At 35.8% G+C, this 18,857-nt stretch overlaps 1 protein-coding gene across 1 annotated transcript in view; it reads right to left on the bottom strand.

Annotated features, from left to right (window-relative positions):
• Nucleotides 1-18,857, bottom strand: part of VWA3A (von Willebrand factor A domain containing 3A) — a 34,740-nt gene that overhangs the window by 2,203 nt on the left and 13,680 nt on the right. Inside the window, 17 exon segments of the mRNA XM_009696134.1 lie at nucleotides 897-994; nucleotides 1,598-1,724; nucleotides 4,313-4,464; nucleotides 5,521-5,665; nucleotides 6,147-6,291; nucleotides 7,031-7,139; nucleotides 7,828-7,980; nucleotides 8,119-8,216; nucleotides 8,876-8,986; nucleotides 10,070-10,160; nucleotides 11,639-11,794; nucleotides 12,814-12,884; nucleotides 13,333-13,528; nucleotides 14,506-14,650; nucleotides 15,379-15,453; nucleotides 16,330-16,449; nucleotides 17,894-17,988. Of these exon segments, the coding sequence (XP_009694436.1) occupies nucleotides 897-994; nucleotides 1,598-1,724; nucleotides 4,313-4,464; nucleotides 5,521-5,665; nucleotides 6,147-6,291; nucleotides 7,031-7,139; nucleotides 7,828-7,980; nucleotides 8,119-8,216; nucleotides 8,876-8,986; nucleotides 10,070-10,160; nucleotides 11,639-11,794; nucleotides 12,814-12,884; nucleotides 13,333-13,528; nucleotides 14,506-14,650; nucleotides 15,379-15,453; nucleotides 16,330-16,449; nucleotides 17,894-17,988 (2,087 nt within the window).

The raw sequence follows: 18,857 nt of genomic DNA on the forward strand, positions 1-18,857 counted from the left end.
ACAAATTCTGGTGAGTCCAAGACTTAACAGGGAAAGGAAAAAGATTAAGAGTCAAATTATTCAGGAAAGCAGGAAAAGACTGCTTTGAGATCTTTGAGAGGAGAATGATTTTGTTAGATCCTTCAGTAAATCAGGACATGTAAGAAAACTAAGAGGAAGGCTTAGGGAAGCTTCCCAGAAAAAGGCTAGTAGAAACTTTACAAGTCTTTAGAGGCAAAAAGAAAGGGAGATTGATGGTAACTTCAAAATGAAATGGATTGAGATGCGATTGTTTGAGAACAGAAGAAAGATTTCACATTATTCCATGCAGAGAACATAATTCTAGCTGACAGAGAATGGATGACAATACAGTTAGAGAAATCAGGATGAGGTGGGAGAGAAGGAGCCCATACAGATTTTGGAAAATAAAAGTAATTTGCATTTTTGAGTAAGAAGTCATTCTAAAGGCAGAGGTACTATAAAGACATTGCATCACATTAACAAGAGTCGATTTTCTCTTTTAATAATAGATACGAAGAGAAATACATTGATTTGGCAGATGACAGAACTCAGCAAGGAGAGGAACAACTTAATGTAATTTCTCTTTGACATAAGAAATGGAGGGACAACCACCAAGAGAAAACAACAGCACTGAAGTTTAACACATTGTTAGAATCTGCTCAGATCCTTTGCTATGATGGTAGCTAATTGTGTAAGACCTTAAAACTAAATCCCTCTGAAGCAGACAGCTTGCTTCCATGTCATTTTCCAAGCCTCAAAAACACCACTAAAATTGACAGTACAAGGAAAGAAACCACAATTATTTTTTAAGTAGCAGACACTGGAAGTCAGATATTCTTGTCTTCCTTTCACAAAATAAAAAAGCAGTTATTGAAAGATTCTTGATAAATACTCACCTCAAAGATTTTGCCTGCTTTAAGAAACTTCTAGCTTTCGCTACTTCTTGAACAAGTTTCTTTAAATCATCTCCTTCAAAGTAAGGGAAAACTGGATCCTGAAAACAGAATTAAAATATTCTACTTTAACTTGTACCTATTTATTTTTTTCAGTTTTTACCAACTTAATTAACTAAGCCTAAGCTCTAAATCTCCCTACTCCTATCTACTTGCAGAGAAGGTCTTGGTCTTACAAGGGGGGAGCAGAGCAACTCTGGATTGAATAAGGTTCTGTTCACTAACATATTTTTCTGCTGTGGCAATCCCTGAGGCCTCCTGCTGGAGCATTAACATGCTCAACACTGCATAAGGATTTTACAATTACATAAATGAAATACAAGATGGTAAGGGTAAGAAGGCACAGTAAAAGCTAAAGTTAGCTTAAAAACTATAGTGTTCAGATACAAGAGTTTTTTTTTGCTCCTCTTTCAAAAACTGTATTGCATTGTATACCTCTTTCACGGGTTTGGTCACCAGACCAAAGCAGCTAGCAGAGAGGCAAAGCCAGATTTCTCCTTTCAGTTTCAATGTGAAGTATCTTGGGAGTCTTGTATTAATTTTTCTCATGATTTTTCTTTTTTAAATGCAGTTTGACTACTGATGAAGAACTAAGTTGAAATGAAACAAAACCAAACCCAACAAAGCCAATCCATTTAACATACATCTTCATCATCAAACCCCTCTGTCAACATTCTGTGTGCTGCTAATTGTCCATCCACCTCTCCAAAACTGCAATGGTAGCGTCCTCCTGTTTGGGAAGCAAGCTTCTTCAGAAATTCATTAGCTCCTCTGTTAACAACAAAGTAATAAGTCACTTACGAAAATTATTTCTCTGAAAGCAACTGCAATAGAAAAAGAATTTATAAGAATTCCTCAAAAAAATTTACATCAAAACAAATAGTTTGGAGGACATGATTATAAACTTCTGTACCATTTCTAATTGTCAGTTCCTAATGAAGAATATACACTGCTTAGCTGTCATAACTTCCAAAGAAAGGCTATTTTTGGACAAAACGTTCAGTGTAGCAATAGAACCAAAACAAGAAACTAAACCAAGAAATCCAGAAGCCAGGTTGGCAGGTAAAGGGCAGTAAAATTTTACGCAGGGGAAGAGAACCAAAAGCTGAGAGACTCCATAAAGGGAAAGAACATTTTGTGCATGCCCCGTATTTTATTCTCTTGCCTAAGCCTCTCTTACTTGCCATTGTCCAACAAGAACCACTGGGATAACTGGTACAGTTGGTACTGTATTCTTTTTGCAAGTATGCTAAATCACACACTTTTACTGTCATTTATACATCATTTTAGAGTCCTGTCTCCCAAGCACTAGCATTGCAAAATCAAAAATAGTCATACCTCCATTAATTTCAAGTAAGTTGCAAGAATTAATTCCATTCTAGAACTAGACACTAAAATCTCCACAACTAACTAGGAGATTTCTTTGAAAGGAAGCAGCAGATTTTGTTTCAGAGTAACTCGTAGTCAGAAGTGACATCTTTCTCCCTAACTAGCAGATTTTCTTAACAGTTAGTTATTGGCTACTGACCAGTTAACCAAATGATATGCAAATAAATTAACTCAAAATATTAATTATTAAAGGACTTTTCATAAATACTTAAAGCTGGCTTTTTCCACTTAGGATCAATAATTCTATGTGTCAAGAAGTCCACTACATCTCCTCTTAATGGCTTGAAAAATGATATCCAGACTAACTGTTGTCTTTTGAGGGATTTAGCTTTAAGGTCTATTATCTACCTTAGCAATATAGGAACTGGGCAATTTAATTTGGAGCAGTAATGGAGTTTTGAAGCAAATCCCCCATTTATTTTTGTCTGCCACATGTTGGTTTGGGTCTCACAGTAGCTCTGTTGTGTGCAAACTATACTCCTTTAGCAGGAGACTAATCTAGAAACTCCAGTCCACATATGCTCTCAACATTTTATCAGGTATTAGTGTGGTTGTACTACCACAGCATTCTCCAGTGTACACCTAGCATGCCCACAGATGACTCCCGAACCAGCCAGAGCTCTGAAAACAGCGTGAGGCTCTACAAAATGGTCCAACTATTGTGTGCCCTATTTTCTCATGACTGTCATCTCTGAGACTTCCTTGACATCCAGCTGGTCTTTCCTCATCCATCCTCACTCCTGCTTTGAAACCTTTTGCCTTTCCTATGACCATATTTTCTGTTGTAGGTTCACCTTCCTAAGCTTTTTATTTCTTTTACTTTTTAATCTCTTTTTACAGCTCTATTCCATTGCTGTGGCAACATCCATCTCACAGTTCAGCGGGATGCAACCTAGGACCTAACAGAAACAACACTGCTTGTCAGTTTGTGCTATGAGATGGTCAAAAATTTCTCATGGCAGCTGGATAACCCAAGAGCAATATCCCAACATTGTTAACCTCATGACTGCCACTGGGACAGGAGGGCTGGCAGGCAATCATAGAATCATAGAATCATAGAATCATTATGGTTGGAAGAGACCTCAAAGATCATCAAGTCCAACCGTACACCTGATGCCACCCTGTCCACTAAACCATGTCTTGAAGTGCCACATCTAAACGTTTTTTGAACATCTCCAGGGACGATGACTCCACCACCTCCCTAGGGAGCCTGTTCCAATGCCTAACGACTCTAACAGTGAAGAAGTTCTTTCTAATGTCCAGCCTAAACCTCCCCTGGCGCAACTTGAGACCATTAATGCAATGCTGCATTCAATTCAAGAACACAAAGACTGAGTTCTTGAAGACCTGGGACAACTACTGCAATTTGAAGTAGCAGAGTGGACATGCGCCTATTCTAGAAAGCTTGAAGAACTGGTGGCCTGTTTGGCCATCTGTTCCCTATATCACATAGGTACAGCCATGAATGAAAATCTAAAGGAGCACATACTTTTTGATATTGTTCCATGGTCCCCAACTCTGGACCATGCAAAGATCCCTGAAAAGGAACATCCAGAAATATATCTTTACCCGACACCCCACCATGGCTGGCATTAGCATTTTCCTAGTGCTCCTGATTCCAGTCCAGGTCAGCGTATTAACTTTTTATGCTTCTGTATGGATGTGTATATGATAGACTAATGATAGAACTACAGGAATGACCTCAGTGCTGCAGACTATTGATGCATATCAGTCCACTGTGTGTGTGAAGGTAACCCTCTCAAGGACGTAAGCTGTGGGAGATGTAGGCCATGTGGCAACTACCTGTGTCAGAACAGCCTTCCCAGTACCCACATGCACAAATGTCTAGCTCAATCCTGGTGTTCAGTGCACTGAGCACGTGGCCCATCTTGATAACACAGCCTTTTTACAATAAATAAACTAGTAATTTTAAATATATTTTTTTGCTGTTCTTGCAAAATATCATATACCTGTCTGTACAGCTAAAAGAAATGGTGTGGATTTTAATATCTTGTTTCTTTCTCAATCTTTCCACTTCTTTCAAAATCAGACTGCAACTGGTGTCTGGTTTTCCATCAGTCAGTACATACAGGGCCTCTATACCTTGGAAACTGAGCGCCTTCTGAAAAGCAGAAAATAGGCTTAAATAATTAGTACATTTATATGAAAAGTTATACATAAGAATGAAAACACTATTCCAATGATTTAAGATAGTTTTATATTTACCACATCATTAATCAAGTTAGTATTGTCTTTTCCTTTTCACTAAGTATGAAAGAGATCAAGGATATAAATTTGAAAAATAAACAAGTAGATAATTTGTAGCATAAGACAATATATTCATAAGCAGAGCATCACCAAAACCTGAGTCACTGAAATAGGCAAATTAAGTAGTTTTGGAGAACTGCTGACAGAAGATTTTTACATCACATTTTGTGGGAGTTAAAGATGCCTAATGTCTGAAAATCAGGCTCACTAATACTTGGCCTTTTTATATTTTGAAAACTTACTACAGTAATTGACTCAGCGGACATTTTTGTAATACAGATATGCCTTACAGTTCTATTGGACTTGATTCATGATGAATTCCATAAAATTTATAAAGAGATTCTGCAAGGCTGTCTGGAAGTAGGATCATTCATTTAAGGCAAGATTTCTTTTTTTGATTCAAATTTTAAATCTCATTAAATTGCAAGTTCTTTCAGTCTCTTTTTTAAGTTATTATTACTATTTCATTTCTACATTTGAGAATTTTAATAGGAGAAAAGTTTCTTCACCTGTTATTGAAGTTCAAGAATTGTACTCAATGGCCATGTGATTCCAACAAACACTGCTTCTTTAAAATCCCTGTTTGGCTCAGAGCAAATATATCACAGCCACAGTTGTACATAAGCATCATTTTGAGCAACTGGCTATTTTCTCTCTCCAGAATTCTTTGAACATAAATATTAATGCAACTATTGATATTTCACATTTTTCTTGAGCAATGAATTCTAGTATCTATAAGCCCTGGCGACAGAAACAGTGGCTTGATTCTTGATCTGTTTGGTGTTTTGCATATAAAAATGTTGTATGCTTTGACGAAATAATTTTTCTAAAACATTATCAGTCAGATGGAAGTGTTTTATCCCCACAAGACATGATGTCTTCTCCAAAATGTGGTACGCACTTTACTAACCTGTAAAGCCACAAGGATGCATGTAGTACCATGAGCGTGGAATCTGGACACCCACTGCACAGCATCATGACATGTTTCATTAGTTGCCTCTACAAGATATTCCTTCCAACTCTCTGTATTTTCTGCAAATCTCAGCAGGTTAAACCTGAGAAGAAAGACAGCCCACAATATTTAACCCTAATCAATATTAACACTTCGGATAAGCCAGTTTTGAAATAAATAAAAACAACCCCAAAACCCAAACCCAAACCCAATAGAAAAAAAAAAACAAAAAACCACAACCAAAAAAAACCCAAACCCAAAAGCCTAGTATTGGATTAAGGTCTTCAGCTTTGGAAGAGTCAGCAAGCATATTTCACCCTGCATGAACAGAAAATCTATGAGAATGCTGGGCCCAAAAGGATAAACAGTATCAGCCTGTGGCAAATGAGGCTCAAATCTTAGAGAGCTCAGAATTAAAAGCTGGTTAAAAAGAACAGAAAAGGCAGTTCATGTCACATGCATATTATGCACTAACATATTATAATTACTTGTATTGTGTTTCAGTACTGTATTGTTTGTAATTATTAAGTAATCTTACTACATAAGTAGCGCAGATTTCAGTCTTTATCAGTAGTTCGTCATACCTGACTTCATTTTTTCTCAGCTGCTCCCAGATAAGGGAGGTAAGTTCTTTCGTGATATGTGGCAAATATGGGCCCATGGAACCAGATGTATCAATCAAAACACAGACATTCGCTTCTAAAATGGTACCAAACGATCTTCGGCTTCCTGGGCCAGAATATTAAAACTAATTAAGTGTCATTACATAGGCTTGTTTTATTGAACATATTATTTTATTGAGCATACTGTAAAATCTTCACTCTTTAGGGGTTATTCTGGGCACATTTCTACACGATAAATTCTAATCTGTGTGGCAACTAGGTAGTTCAAAGGTTAATAATAGCAAAGTCTTCTGCCATTTCAAATCTAGCACTATCAAGCATTAATTACTAGCTAATTGTAGCAATTTGCATTAAACAATTTGTAGCTCCTACTTTACAATCCAGCAAAAAATTAAACTGTTTCCCAAAAAGATCTTTTTGAGCAACAGAGAGATCAAAATACTTTTCACCAGCAGTGATGCTGAACTGCTAAATATGGCATGTTCTTGGCAAAAGAAACAGAAAAGCTAATTTTGCTTGTAAATGTTATTGTATATATTCTGTTGATGGAAAGCTTCTGACACCAGGAACCTTGTATTGATGAACATAACATACAAAAAGGAAAAACTTAAATCACAACCTTAATTATTTCACGGCAAGCTAGATGTTTATCAGCTACACAGACACTGAATTCTCTTGTATTCTTGTATTCATAAAAATGTTTTAAATTTTCAATGAATGCAAACCAGATGACATTTATTCATATTTGAGGTCCAGATCTATGTTCAGATTTATTCTATTAGCGATAGTAGACAAGATTTTATGTGTAAGTTGCACTTTATAGAAAAACAGATGCACACCAATACCTGACAGAAGCCACTGTATTCTTTGTATATAGCGCTGCAACACTTTCTGCAGTTGTTCAGTGTAGATTTCCAGTTCTTTAGGTTGAAACTGCAGATGTTTCACAACTCCCTGGAAAAATTCAGTTTGTACAAGAGTATCTTACTTCAGGAGATTCGTGCTTAGCTGCTATGTAAGCAACGTCTGCATTAGAAATCAGGGAGATGAGGTTTTTTTTGTCTTTACCTCTACAAAATAGTGTAAGAAAATTTCCACGACTCTGTTGCTATTAAATAACAGGTTCACCCAAATTAGAAAAGCCTTGTTCTCATCTCAGCCAGTTGTGCTGGGCAACAAAATTATATAATTTGACTGGACAGGTGCATCTGTTGCATTATTTCTGACAGTTTTATAGATATAACAGAGCAATAATATCCTGGACTTAACTTTCTATGGTTTTCTCCAGTCATTACACACACTGAGACAATCAAGATCCAACATTTTCCCAGTTTCAACTCACACATGATTTTTAAAAGCTTTATTTAAAATTTTTAAATTCTTTTTCACACTGTATGAGCAGAGGAGATGCTATACATTCTAAAGATCCCATGCAGTTTGCACTTCAAACTTACTAAATATTTTTTGTGGTGAATAAAAGACCTTCTCTAGCTTTCTAATAGAAGCGTGATTTAGAAAGAAGAACAGGGAAGAGTGGAGGGAACATCACTTTGCAAGCCACAAACATTGATAAACATGCATTGTCTTAAACAAATACAAAGCCTTTCAATGATATAGGTATAAGACATTTGCAAAAGCTTACACTGATTTCTATGCTAGGGAAGATAGTACAGTATTTTGCCGATACTTTCTTCTGCAGGGACTCCACAGTTTTCTTTTGGTGAGTACAGCCTGGACCAAACAACAGTCTGGGCAATTCCAGTTTAAGCTTTTTAATACCGTACTTGGTCAGCCACTTGTAAGACAAACAAATGGAACAATTGATTGTTAGTAAATATTAGAACAGTTTAAGTAATAGTACTTTGTACAGAATCATAATTAACGTGTTTGCTTTAATTCTAAAATGGCAATTTATTAGTAAGGAGCAAAATACCTCTTTGCTTGAACAGAGTTCCTCTTTTTTTGGCAATGTAACAGAGGGAACAGACTTTCTCATGCACATTATCTTTGGATACTTTCGGTATACTGTACCTAGTTAAGAAAATGAACAAAGTAATATTGGGACCCCTAGGTTTAAATCATAGCCCTTTTGAATCACATATCACTGGTGATTAAAAAAACCAAAAAACTAACCCCCCCCTCCAAACCTACAGACTAGCATTTCATACACAATTCCACATTTGAAAAAAAATGCAAAGTTTCTATATATCATGGTACTTTAAAAAAATAACTCATTTTAAAAAATTGTCACCTTCAAAAAATTCCAAGCCAAATCTTCTGTTATCATCTAAACCATGATGACAGCATTTTTCCTTAGAGCATCTTTGACCAAAAGATCCCAAAGGACTTTACAAAAAAAACCCAACCAAACAAAAAAACCAAAAACAAAACAAAACACAACCCCCAAACAAACCACCCCAAAAAATCCAAACCAAAACACTCAAAACAACAAACCAAAACACTCAAAACAACAAACCAAAAAGGGTCAAAAAGAGTCAAAAGAAGTCCCCAACCTCCCCCCCCAAACCAATCACCAAACCAAAAAACTGCACCACTATTTGATAAGTGAAACTCACTTTCACTCACTATTTCAAGCCCACTGATTATCAATGACTTAAGATCTGAACAGTTTAATAATAATAATATTGATAATAAAAAGGCTTCACTCATCATATCCTGGTAACACGTACCCACATTTCTTCCTTTATCAGTATAAAATACTGACACAGAAAACTCTGGCTGCTTCTTTGGTTTATGCATTCTTTTATTCTCAGTCTGAGGCCATTCTTTTATTGTTTGTGCTACAAATAAAATCAATCAATAAATAAAAAAATAAAAGATGTTGATTTACTTCAGCTAGATAAAACTCTTACATGCAACCCTGTTCTTCAGTTCATAATTTCCTATTACCGCAATTATAAATACTTAATTTTCTTAGAAACTGGTTTAAAAAAAAAATAAATCCATATTATAGAACTACTTGTGCTACTTTCATAGAAATGGAATCAAAACCTTTACAAATTTATAAATTATCACCAAAAAGAATGTCACAGGGCGTAATTTGAAAAGATTAGGTGTTTAGAATAAACATAATATTTGTTGGAAAAGCCAATTAACATTGTACAAAGCACCTTATATGCAAATATGAAACCAGATTTGCAAACACTGCTACATATCCACAATCTAATTTCAATAAATCAATAGATTTCAAGACTCAAATTTAAGGGGGAAAAAAGATGTTCACAAAGATGCAAAGAAAAAACACAGGAAAATTACAAAATGGGGAGAAATGAATTGGTTTTTGAGGGACCAACAGTGACTGGAATAAATTTAAGAGCCGTTTCATATACCAGGAGCAGTTATAAAAGTCAGCACTTCAGATAACCTGACATTTGTGTCGTAATTTTCCTTTGTTACTGGATCATAAATAAATCAAATGGAACAGCATATTAATTACAATGGGATATAACAGTATTAGTAGAAATATACAGATTGAACTAATAACATAATAAATCTCTGAATTAAAAAAAATGGAGTATGAATTCAAAACCAAGAGAAGTGAGGTTCTAATTTTGGCTTCAGGCATGGTACAAAACAGGGCTCTACTTTCAACCACACACATTTGACATTTCCTGATATAGGATGGGTATTCAATCATATAGGCTGTGCAGTGTTCCTTCCTCTCACAGTCTAGAAGAAAGCTAGATACATTATAGCTAAAACTCATACTGAGGTAATTTCAAAACAACTGCAACATTTCCTATCAGTTTGATTAAAGATTAAAATTGCAAGTGTTTCTAAAAACTTAAATCTCTAATTTAATAGTGTCTTTTAAACAAAACCCAAAAGAAATTGAAGACAAAAAGCCCCTAATCCATACAGACCTGGTGGAATTTCTGCTTTGGCACTAGTAGGACGCCATGCCAGTACTCTTATGGAAGCATTTCTCTCTGCATCATGGCTGTCTTTAACACACTATAAGCACATATAAAAATTTTTTAAAGGTGTTTCAGTTGTATCATAACTGCATTATTATGAACTAGAACTATCCTTCACTATTCTCTAACTCCCGTTTTACTCTGGCTCTTCTGACAGGTCAGCAGATTGCCACGGTAACTTGTTAATTTGCAATTTCTTGCTAGGTTAAGTAACTCTAATTGCTCTGTTTTAATTATCTTTCATTTCAACTGCTGCCATAAAACTAAAGACTAACATCTACAGGCAGATGAGTTTGGACCATTTTTGCCACTTGAAGAAGCAGTCTAGTATAGTAATGGCACTGTTTTATAGAATATAGTATACAGTATTTTCCTCAGAGTTTTATTGAGTATTGGAAGCCTAGTGCTGACAACAGTAATTTTTCTTTTAAGTATGGCTCAACCCTCTAGGGGCTGAGCAGTCTGCTAAACAACATGAACATTTGTTTAACCCTGTTGTAGGATCAGACTTGCTATGACACGGAGCCTTCAAGTAACTGACATCTAATTTAACATACAGCTCTACTATAAATATCACCAAACATCTACAGACAAACCTGTATCAGTTTTCTACAAATTTAATCCCTGTAAAACTATGCTATGTAGTCCTATCTCTGAGTGATTAGTTTTTTCCTGCATTTGTGAGGAGGTGTTGAGAATATACGGGTTTTGATAAAATAGCACAGAAGACCTGTTTGAGCTTACCTACAAAGGTCTTTGCAACATGAACACACCTACACTTAAGAGTGCCATTCCCATTTCAAAGATGAGACCTGAAAATTCCAGGTCAAAATTTAAGTACATCCTCTGCAATAGAAGTTCTGTATCTAGTCATTTATACACCAAAGTGGTTAGCACTGGCACTGGCCATTTATGTATAAACCAGACTTGCACACCCACTCAAAACAGATGCATACACAGTCAAAATTAACAAGGAAAACATTAGCAAAATGCCAAAGAACTTAGTAGTATAACTCCATGGAAATATGCACAGTGGGCAGGAAACAAATCCTGAATCCTATTTCTTGTTTTATGCTGGCTGTCTGTGTGGCCAAAGATACACTACTCAGCTGCAGCTGTCTTATCTGTAAATAAGCGGAATACCATGAAATTCAGTACTTTCTAGAAGGACTTGTACAATAGACATGATTCGTAAAGCACATTTCCGCTTTGCCTTTGTTTTCATTAAACACTAAATTTTTCAAGTCAGAGGAGGGATTATTTAGACAATTTTGGACACTACAATGGTGTTCCATTATAATTAATTACTTAGCAGGAGTTAATACGATGTACTTTTTTGTTCATGTAGCGCTTTGAATGCAAATTAAAATGTAAATTCATAGTACTAATCACAGTGCTGTTTTAATTCCTTCAAATTTCAGCCTGAGCACTTCTCTCTCAAAGAGCAGCATCTGATAGTTGAGTAGGATCTCTAATTAAAACACACAGCATATTAAAAATGGGACCATTTCAAACCATTCTAGCCAGACTCAGAGCTGTCGGTTTAGGAGATGGCAACTTCTGTGGCCTTCTTTTCTCTTTCTTCGTAAGCATGTTTGAGTCTCCTGGTATAAATGGTTTAACAGACTGATTTACTGAACGTTGCTTTAAGGATTCCACTAGGAATGCACACTGAAATGGAAGTTCACATCGTTTAGTAATTCATATACGTGAAGTTTAAGTAAATGACATTTCAAAGACAGGCATTCTGTATTTATTACTTTAATGATAAATAAAATTTATACCAAATTGATTAATCTGGTATTGTTTAACACCTCTAACTGAATAGAAACCCCTTTGTGCTGTGCTTGCTCAAACACACAGGAGGGAAATCCTTCCTGCTCTGAGCAAACATTCTAAAAGAAAAGGCAACAGTATGCATACCAAGACTAGAACAACTTGGAAGATAACGCAGCTATTAAATGATAACAAAATATTTTAAGATCCCATTGAATATCCACCAACTCATCTTTTTAAAACACTTTTGTGACTCAGACTTGCATGCAACAAGGTGCTCAGATCTCTGGACATATATCTCACTACATATATCTTTCTAATCATGCTTTTGTAAGAAACAACCACCAGTACGCTGGGCTGGCTACACTGCCTCAGTCACTTTGTCAGATATCTTTGGAAAAAACTCATGTGCGTGTAATATAGAGAGATATGGTCTAGTTCTACATCTTTAGTACACTTCAGAAAACAATTCTTTTATAATTGAACAAAGGTATTGTGCCAATGACAACCCCTCCCTCCACTGTGACTTATAGGAACATAATATCATATATTTGTTATATAATATATATCTTTTTAATATATTTATTTTTACATATATAATTATAACAAACAACTCTACTTGAGAAGAATTCGTCATAGGATTGGCAACAAAAAGGAGAATCACTTCAATTGTAAACTCCTTGCATTTGGTAAGGAATCACGGCCACTCCAACACCAATCACTGCAGTGCTATTGTGCAACTGCTTTCTAGTCCATCTTTACTCTACGGTGACTATTCTCGCACTCTAGAGCATTCCTTCCCATCTTACAAGGATTTTCATTTTGTCCAATTTTCTGCATTGTCAGCTGAATAAACACACTTGAATTTTTTCCTGAAGAAACACATACCTTATAAAGATACATATAATTCATACCTTTTGGGAGTAGTTGTTTGCTTTTTCCATTTCAGACACAATAATAGTGATATCATCACTTTCAAAAATACCTGATAATCAAATATATGCTAATCAGCATGGCTTTTTAAGTGTACAAAATATATCTTTTTTTTTAAAAGTGTACAACAATTTGTAGAGCATGCCAAATATCAAGGAAAAGAATCAAAAAGTCTTTGTTTCCTGTAAGCCAGACAGTCTGGACCTAGCACATTAGTAACTATATTTTAAATGCTCATCTTTAAAATATCTAGCAGAAAATAGTGAATTCAAATAGAAAAAAAAAAAAATCAAATTCCTGCATTAAGGCTGCATTATAGTATTATGCAATACAACTGAAAATCTCAATCAAACTAGGACCTCTGTTTATATCTCAGTGCTAGTTTAGCATTATCACATCCCAAAAAAGCAAACTACTTGATTTAGGGGGAAAAAAAAGCATTAATAAATATTATTTCATTAATGAAAAAGTAGTACATTATGACTTTCCTTTTCACATACCTGCTTCTCCAAACCAATGAAATCTCCCATTGGCTGCCTGTGCTATTTCTTTAAAAGCAATGGCAGTTTCAGTTGGGTTAGCATAGCGGGCTGGAATAATGCCATTGGAGTCAAAGTCCTCCACACTGAACAGACACACATGAAGCTGCAGATCAAAACCTCTGCAAACCTCAGCCACATAAGCACTGATTGTGTGCTGTAAGACAGAGGAGAAAAAAAAAGAAAAAATCAGTAGTGACCCTCTACCTCACATGAGCTTCAATCTACTGCACTTCTTTCTGAACTGATGTACAAATACTCCCAACCTGAGCAATTTAATACAGGGCCATCCCCTGAGTAGCTGAATGCCTCCTCAGTTTATGCATATACAGAAAAACTGTCACTGTTACTAGTGACAATGGCAACAGTATTACTGCACTCAAGAAGTGAGACAGGGTAGCTATGAGAATCAAAGACACAGATCACGGACTTCAAGCTAGCCATGCACTGAAGAAAAGAAGTAGGGATGGAACTATCCATTTGGCTTTTTGTACGCATCCTTCATTTTCTTGTGATCCATGTGGGCTTTTAATGATTTCTTAAGCTTGCCTAGAATTTCCAGAAGTTTGGTAACAAAAGCAAGAGACACCCTACTGTACATGCATGGTTACTCCAGTTGGATTACCATACGTTCAGAAGCTCTAGGCTGTGCACGTGGCTTAACAGCCACAGTGTGCATGCACTACAACAAATATGCAAGTTATCAATATTACTGTTATCAAAAATAGGAGCTGTCTCTACATAGTGTACTATGGAGTTACACTGTAAAATTCTTTGTAGCTTTGTTCCCGTGAGTTATAAGGAAATTATATCATATGAAAAATCAGAGTTGGTTTGTTCAAACTCAGAAATTTGCAGTGAAATGATGGCCAGAGCTGGAATGGGAAAGGAATCCTAAAAACAGCTCTTGAATTTTCTGTGATTCACATATTATTATTAATTACTACCTCCAACACAACAATAGTGATTGCAGAAATGGAAGTTTAAGATCCTGACAGTTGTACTGGCTTAGATATGTAAAGAATTATTCTGTCAATAAGCTATGATGACTAAACAAAAGAAAAAAAAAAAAAAGTTGAGATTAATTCTGATAGGAACTTACAGAAGAGTTGCAAAACCTGTGATGATACTTACTGTTTCCTGATCAGGTATTCCAGTAGTCAGCAGGTAAAGTCCTTGTGATTTATGTTTATCTTTGTCTTTGAAGTCTACTTCCACAGCTCTCCTGAGCGCACTCATGAAATTTCTACTCCCTTTGCACTGCAAGCTCAACACCCACCTAAAAAAAGATGTTTACAGTTCAAAGAATGAAGCAATAAAAGCTTTTGTTTCTGCTTAAAGCAATAAAGAGAACTAAGAATCTTAAATAACACTCTCTGGAGTCTAAAATTTTTGACAATGACAGAGAGCAAAACCAGATTATATAATGACCCAAATTATTTGTTCTAGTTTCTGTACTGCCACCATGATGAACTAGTTTTTAAGGTAAGATTCAGAGCACAGAGATTAAAGAATTCTCTCTCAATTTTATGTGGAAAAGTTGTAATATAGTAGAACTTACAGGAATAAAAAGGAAACTACAGAGGTATAATGAAACTGCTGAGGGTGTGACTCCACAAACAGAAATGCGGGATTTGTTTCCAGTGTATGTGAGGCAAAAATATAGCTTAGCTTTCACACCCCAGGTGAATTTGAAGCAGTTTTAAATTCTTCAGGTAATCTATGCATTTCTTACACAGACACTTCTGTATCTGTGTACATATATATTCTGTATACATATGAAATACAAAGTCACCAAGACATATTAAACTTCATATTGCTGTTTTCACCAAAAACCATCATGAACAATCAGTGTAGAACAGTTCATGGCAACCTATTTTTGTAATATGATAAACCTATCAATTTTCTAAATTGTTCACAATGCCAAATCTGTTTCTCTGTTTCATCTGTTTCATGGTACCTATAATCACTTAATTCAGATGTATAGGGAAAGTAATTTGATCCTACCTCCAAGCATTTTGTAAGTTTTCTGGTTGGGAAGGAACCAGTTCCAGCTGCCAAGGCACAACATCACTCCCAAATCTTTCACAGAAAGTAACAGTGATTAATTTTCAGACCATGCTTTAGAACAAGCAAAATGATAGACTGAATTCACAGAATAAAAAAAAATCTCCTTTGGAGTATTACAGATGTAAAATTGTCTGATGCTAACTGTTTTCTATTTCAAACCATTTAATTATTCACATTTATCCATCACTCAGGGGTTGTCAGATTTTCAAGGTAGTGGACCAGACTATATTCTTCTTTCCTGAACAGGATCGTAAGCGAGCTGGTAAAAATTCAGCAGAAGGATTGCGACAAAAACACGCCCAACTTTCTGATGCTGCCTGTATCTCTCTCGTGAGGCGAGGGCTCTGTTCTCCCACCAGCTTTGGAACTCCATGAGCTGCTGTCTCTTGCTTTTACCTGTCAGAAACCTGCCCAGCTGCTCTTCAGCAGCTGTGCCATACATTTCTGACTACCAGTGTTGAGTACAGAATTTCAGTACTATTACATACTAAAAAGTATGGGAGTTACTGTAAAATTTAAAAGGCGTTCTCAGTTACGGTACCCAAGACACCAAAATCCTTTTCCAGTAAAAGCTTCTGACATGTGAATTAATACTGTTATGAACAATGCAGCAGGATGAGAATTTGTTACAGGTATGATGCAATCAGTTTGAGTGAGCTTCACCCAAAACAGTGATTTTTAATTACTAATCTGGTCTCTGTACATCTGATCCATGCACTTATCCAATAACAACAAATCAGTGCTACTCTTGCAATTACTTCATCATAAAACATTAAATATGATTAAAAAAATCTACAATAGGTCCATTAGTCACTACAGTCTCTCAGCATACTTCTTTCACTGCAGTGTGTTACAGTTATTTTAAAAGAATCTTAAAAAGTTGCTTACGCTATAATGTTGAAGTAATCCTGACTTGACATTTGTTCTTCAAGTAAAAGTCGCAAAGAATGTTGGATATGGATGATGTACATAGAGTTTGTCACTGATATATCAACAAGTATAACCACCCTATATAAGAAATATGTTATTCATTTAAAAAAAAGAAAAAAGTCTTATTTAATTACATATTCTTATCTTCACTGTACTCTAATTTGCCAGGGAAAGTATCTTCTAGCTATGTATCAGAATGTGTAAACACTGAATCTGTATTTAAAAAAAATAATCTACAAAACATAAGGTGAAATTAAAAAAAATAGTAACAATAATAGAAAATTCTATCTTTCTTAAGCTATGCAATAATCAGGATACTGGCACATGCAGTACCATAACAGCTGTTGAACCCTAAACAGGTCCTCTTTCTTCTCTGTACTTGAATATCCAAAACACGCCTGAAATGTGTGGATGTTATCCAACAAGAAGAGTTGTTGGATGGTTCATTGTCCTTTCTCCAGCCATCATTCCAGGAACATATGTAGCATTACTCCAAAGATAAATTCTAAGTTTTCTCCCAGCAAGTCAGTGACAGACTGATGTTATCTAGCAGGTTACCTGTTCTGAGAAAAAGTGTTAATGATGACCTTCTTCAGTATGGTCAGTATTAAGTCTTGCTTGTAGAGACAATGTAGGATGGTTACAGTTAATGGACAGGGGATACCTTGGGAGCAGTGGTTATGAAAAGAATCATAGATGTGATGGACAGTCAGTGGGACATGAGTTCCCAACACAACACATGGGCCAGATTGGCTAATTCAATCCTTGATCAAACAACAAGAAAATCTCTGGTAACAGTGGCCTCAGCTATCTTATTTTTGTCTGAAACTTTATATTCAAGGTTTGCAAACAGGACAAAAAGAGCTACTGTGCAACTGAGGTTGAGTAATGCCTCAGACACAATGTAAATAAAAATCATCTGCAAACACATAATTAGATGAAGACCTCAAACCTCATGCAGGAAAAAAAACCACGTAGGTTTTTGAGTGTATCTACACTGACATTTGTCATCTGGTACTAGAATGCGTATCAACAAATGGTGGAGGCAGAAGGTAGTTGGTAAGTTGAATCTCATCTTCTGATAAGAATCCATGAGAGGCTGTGCAAAAAAAAACCTCAAGGCATAAATACTAATAGCATGGGTTTGGAAAGCTGTCTGTAAACACCACCTTTAGCCAGAAACATCAGGTCCTGGTTTTGTGCGAGTTAAGACAGAACATTCCCCAAAGGCTTATCTGCTAAATTTAAGAGTCTAATCCTGTCTCATGGGAATTGCAGTTTTGTGTTGATTGATGACCCATTCATCAGATTCATTAAATTCACTGGATCATTTAAAAAAGCTGAATATCAATATCTGTCTCCAAAAGTGGATTGCTTACAACGGTCATATCTGCAACTGTTGTCTCTGCATCTGACTGTTTTCTGACCTGTATTCCTTGGTGCTGACTTACACACAGAACAAAGGCTGGCAAACTAGAACCATCACCAATACACAAAACAAAGGTCTATCGAAGTACAATACCTCCTTTCACAAACACTTCCCCATATTCTTCTGCTAGCAACAGATAGCCAGTCAATTCGCTTCTCATAGATTCTTACCATTTTAGCAAGGAGTTTCTATGGATAAAAATACAGAAAATTTAAGATAAAGATAAAAAGTTCAAGTCAGTTTTTCTAGCCAAATGCTTAATACAGAAGTAACATGACAGCACAGTAATGAAAAAATTAATGATTTTCATTAATTTTGACAGCAGCATTTCATTCTTAGTAAAGATAAGAGAATACAGTCTATGACAAAAACATACAAAGACAAAAAAGCAGCAAAAGGTCTAAAGGTTTAGATTCTCCTCTTCACTTTTCCCCTTGCTAGTATGTCCCAAAATAGTGGTCAGGCGTATTAAAAAAAGACCAAAAAAAGCTTCAAAAATACAGTTTTTGCAAGCTTACCATTTCTTCAATAGCATTTTAAGGCAGTGTTCATAACAAAACACATCATTTAAAATAAACACAATATTTTCAAACATATCATTCTTTAACGGAGTATCAATTTGAAGACATTAAGGCAATTTGTCTAAACTCTACAGAACATGACCTCTGCAAGCATATGTATGCATTATATGTATGAGGGCAAATCAAGCTAGAAAAGGACAATGAACTCAGAAATAAAGGTATAAGGTAGCATGCTTTGGAGCACAAAACACAAGCGTCTACTGGTGATCAAGGAGACAGCAGCTGCTTTCATGTCAGCAAGTTAAACTTTACACTTTCTTTTTTTGTCTGAGTATAGAGTTCTAGAGATTTCTCATCCCTCTTCCATTCAAAAGAAGTATTTGCCCTGCCTGGAAACATTCCCACAGCCCTTTGTCAGGACTGCTAGTGGAGCGGTACAGAACAGAGAAAAGAAAAAGAACAAATAGACCACTAGATAACACACCCTGGCTGCAAATATCCCCAAGCAGCTTCTGTTTCATTAAACCTGTCCCGCT

The sequence above is a fragment of the Cariama cristata genome, unplaced genomic scaffold (assembly GCF_000690535.1).
Source record: "Cariama cristata isolate BGI_N322 unplaced genomic scaffold, ASM69053v1 scaffold21452, whole genome shotgun sequence".
NCBI classification, from domain to species: domain Eukaryota; kingdom Metazoa; phylum Chordata; class Aves; order Cariamiformes; family Cariamidae; genus Cariama; species Cariama cristata.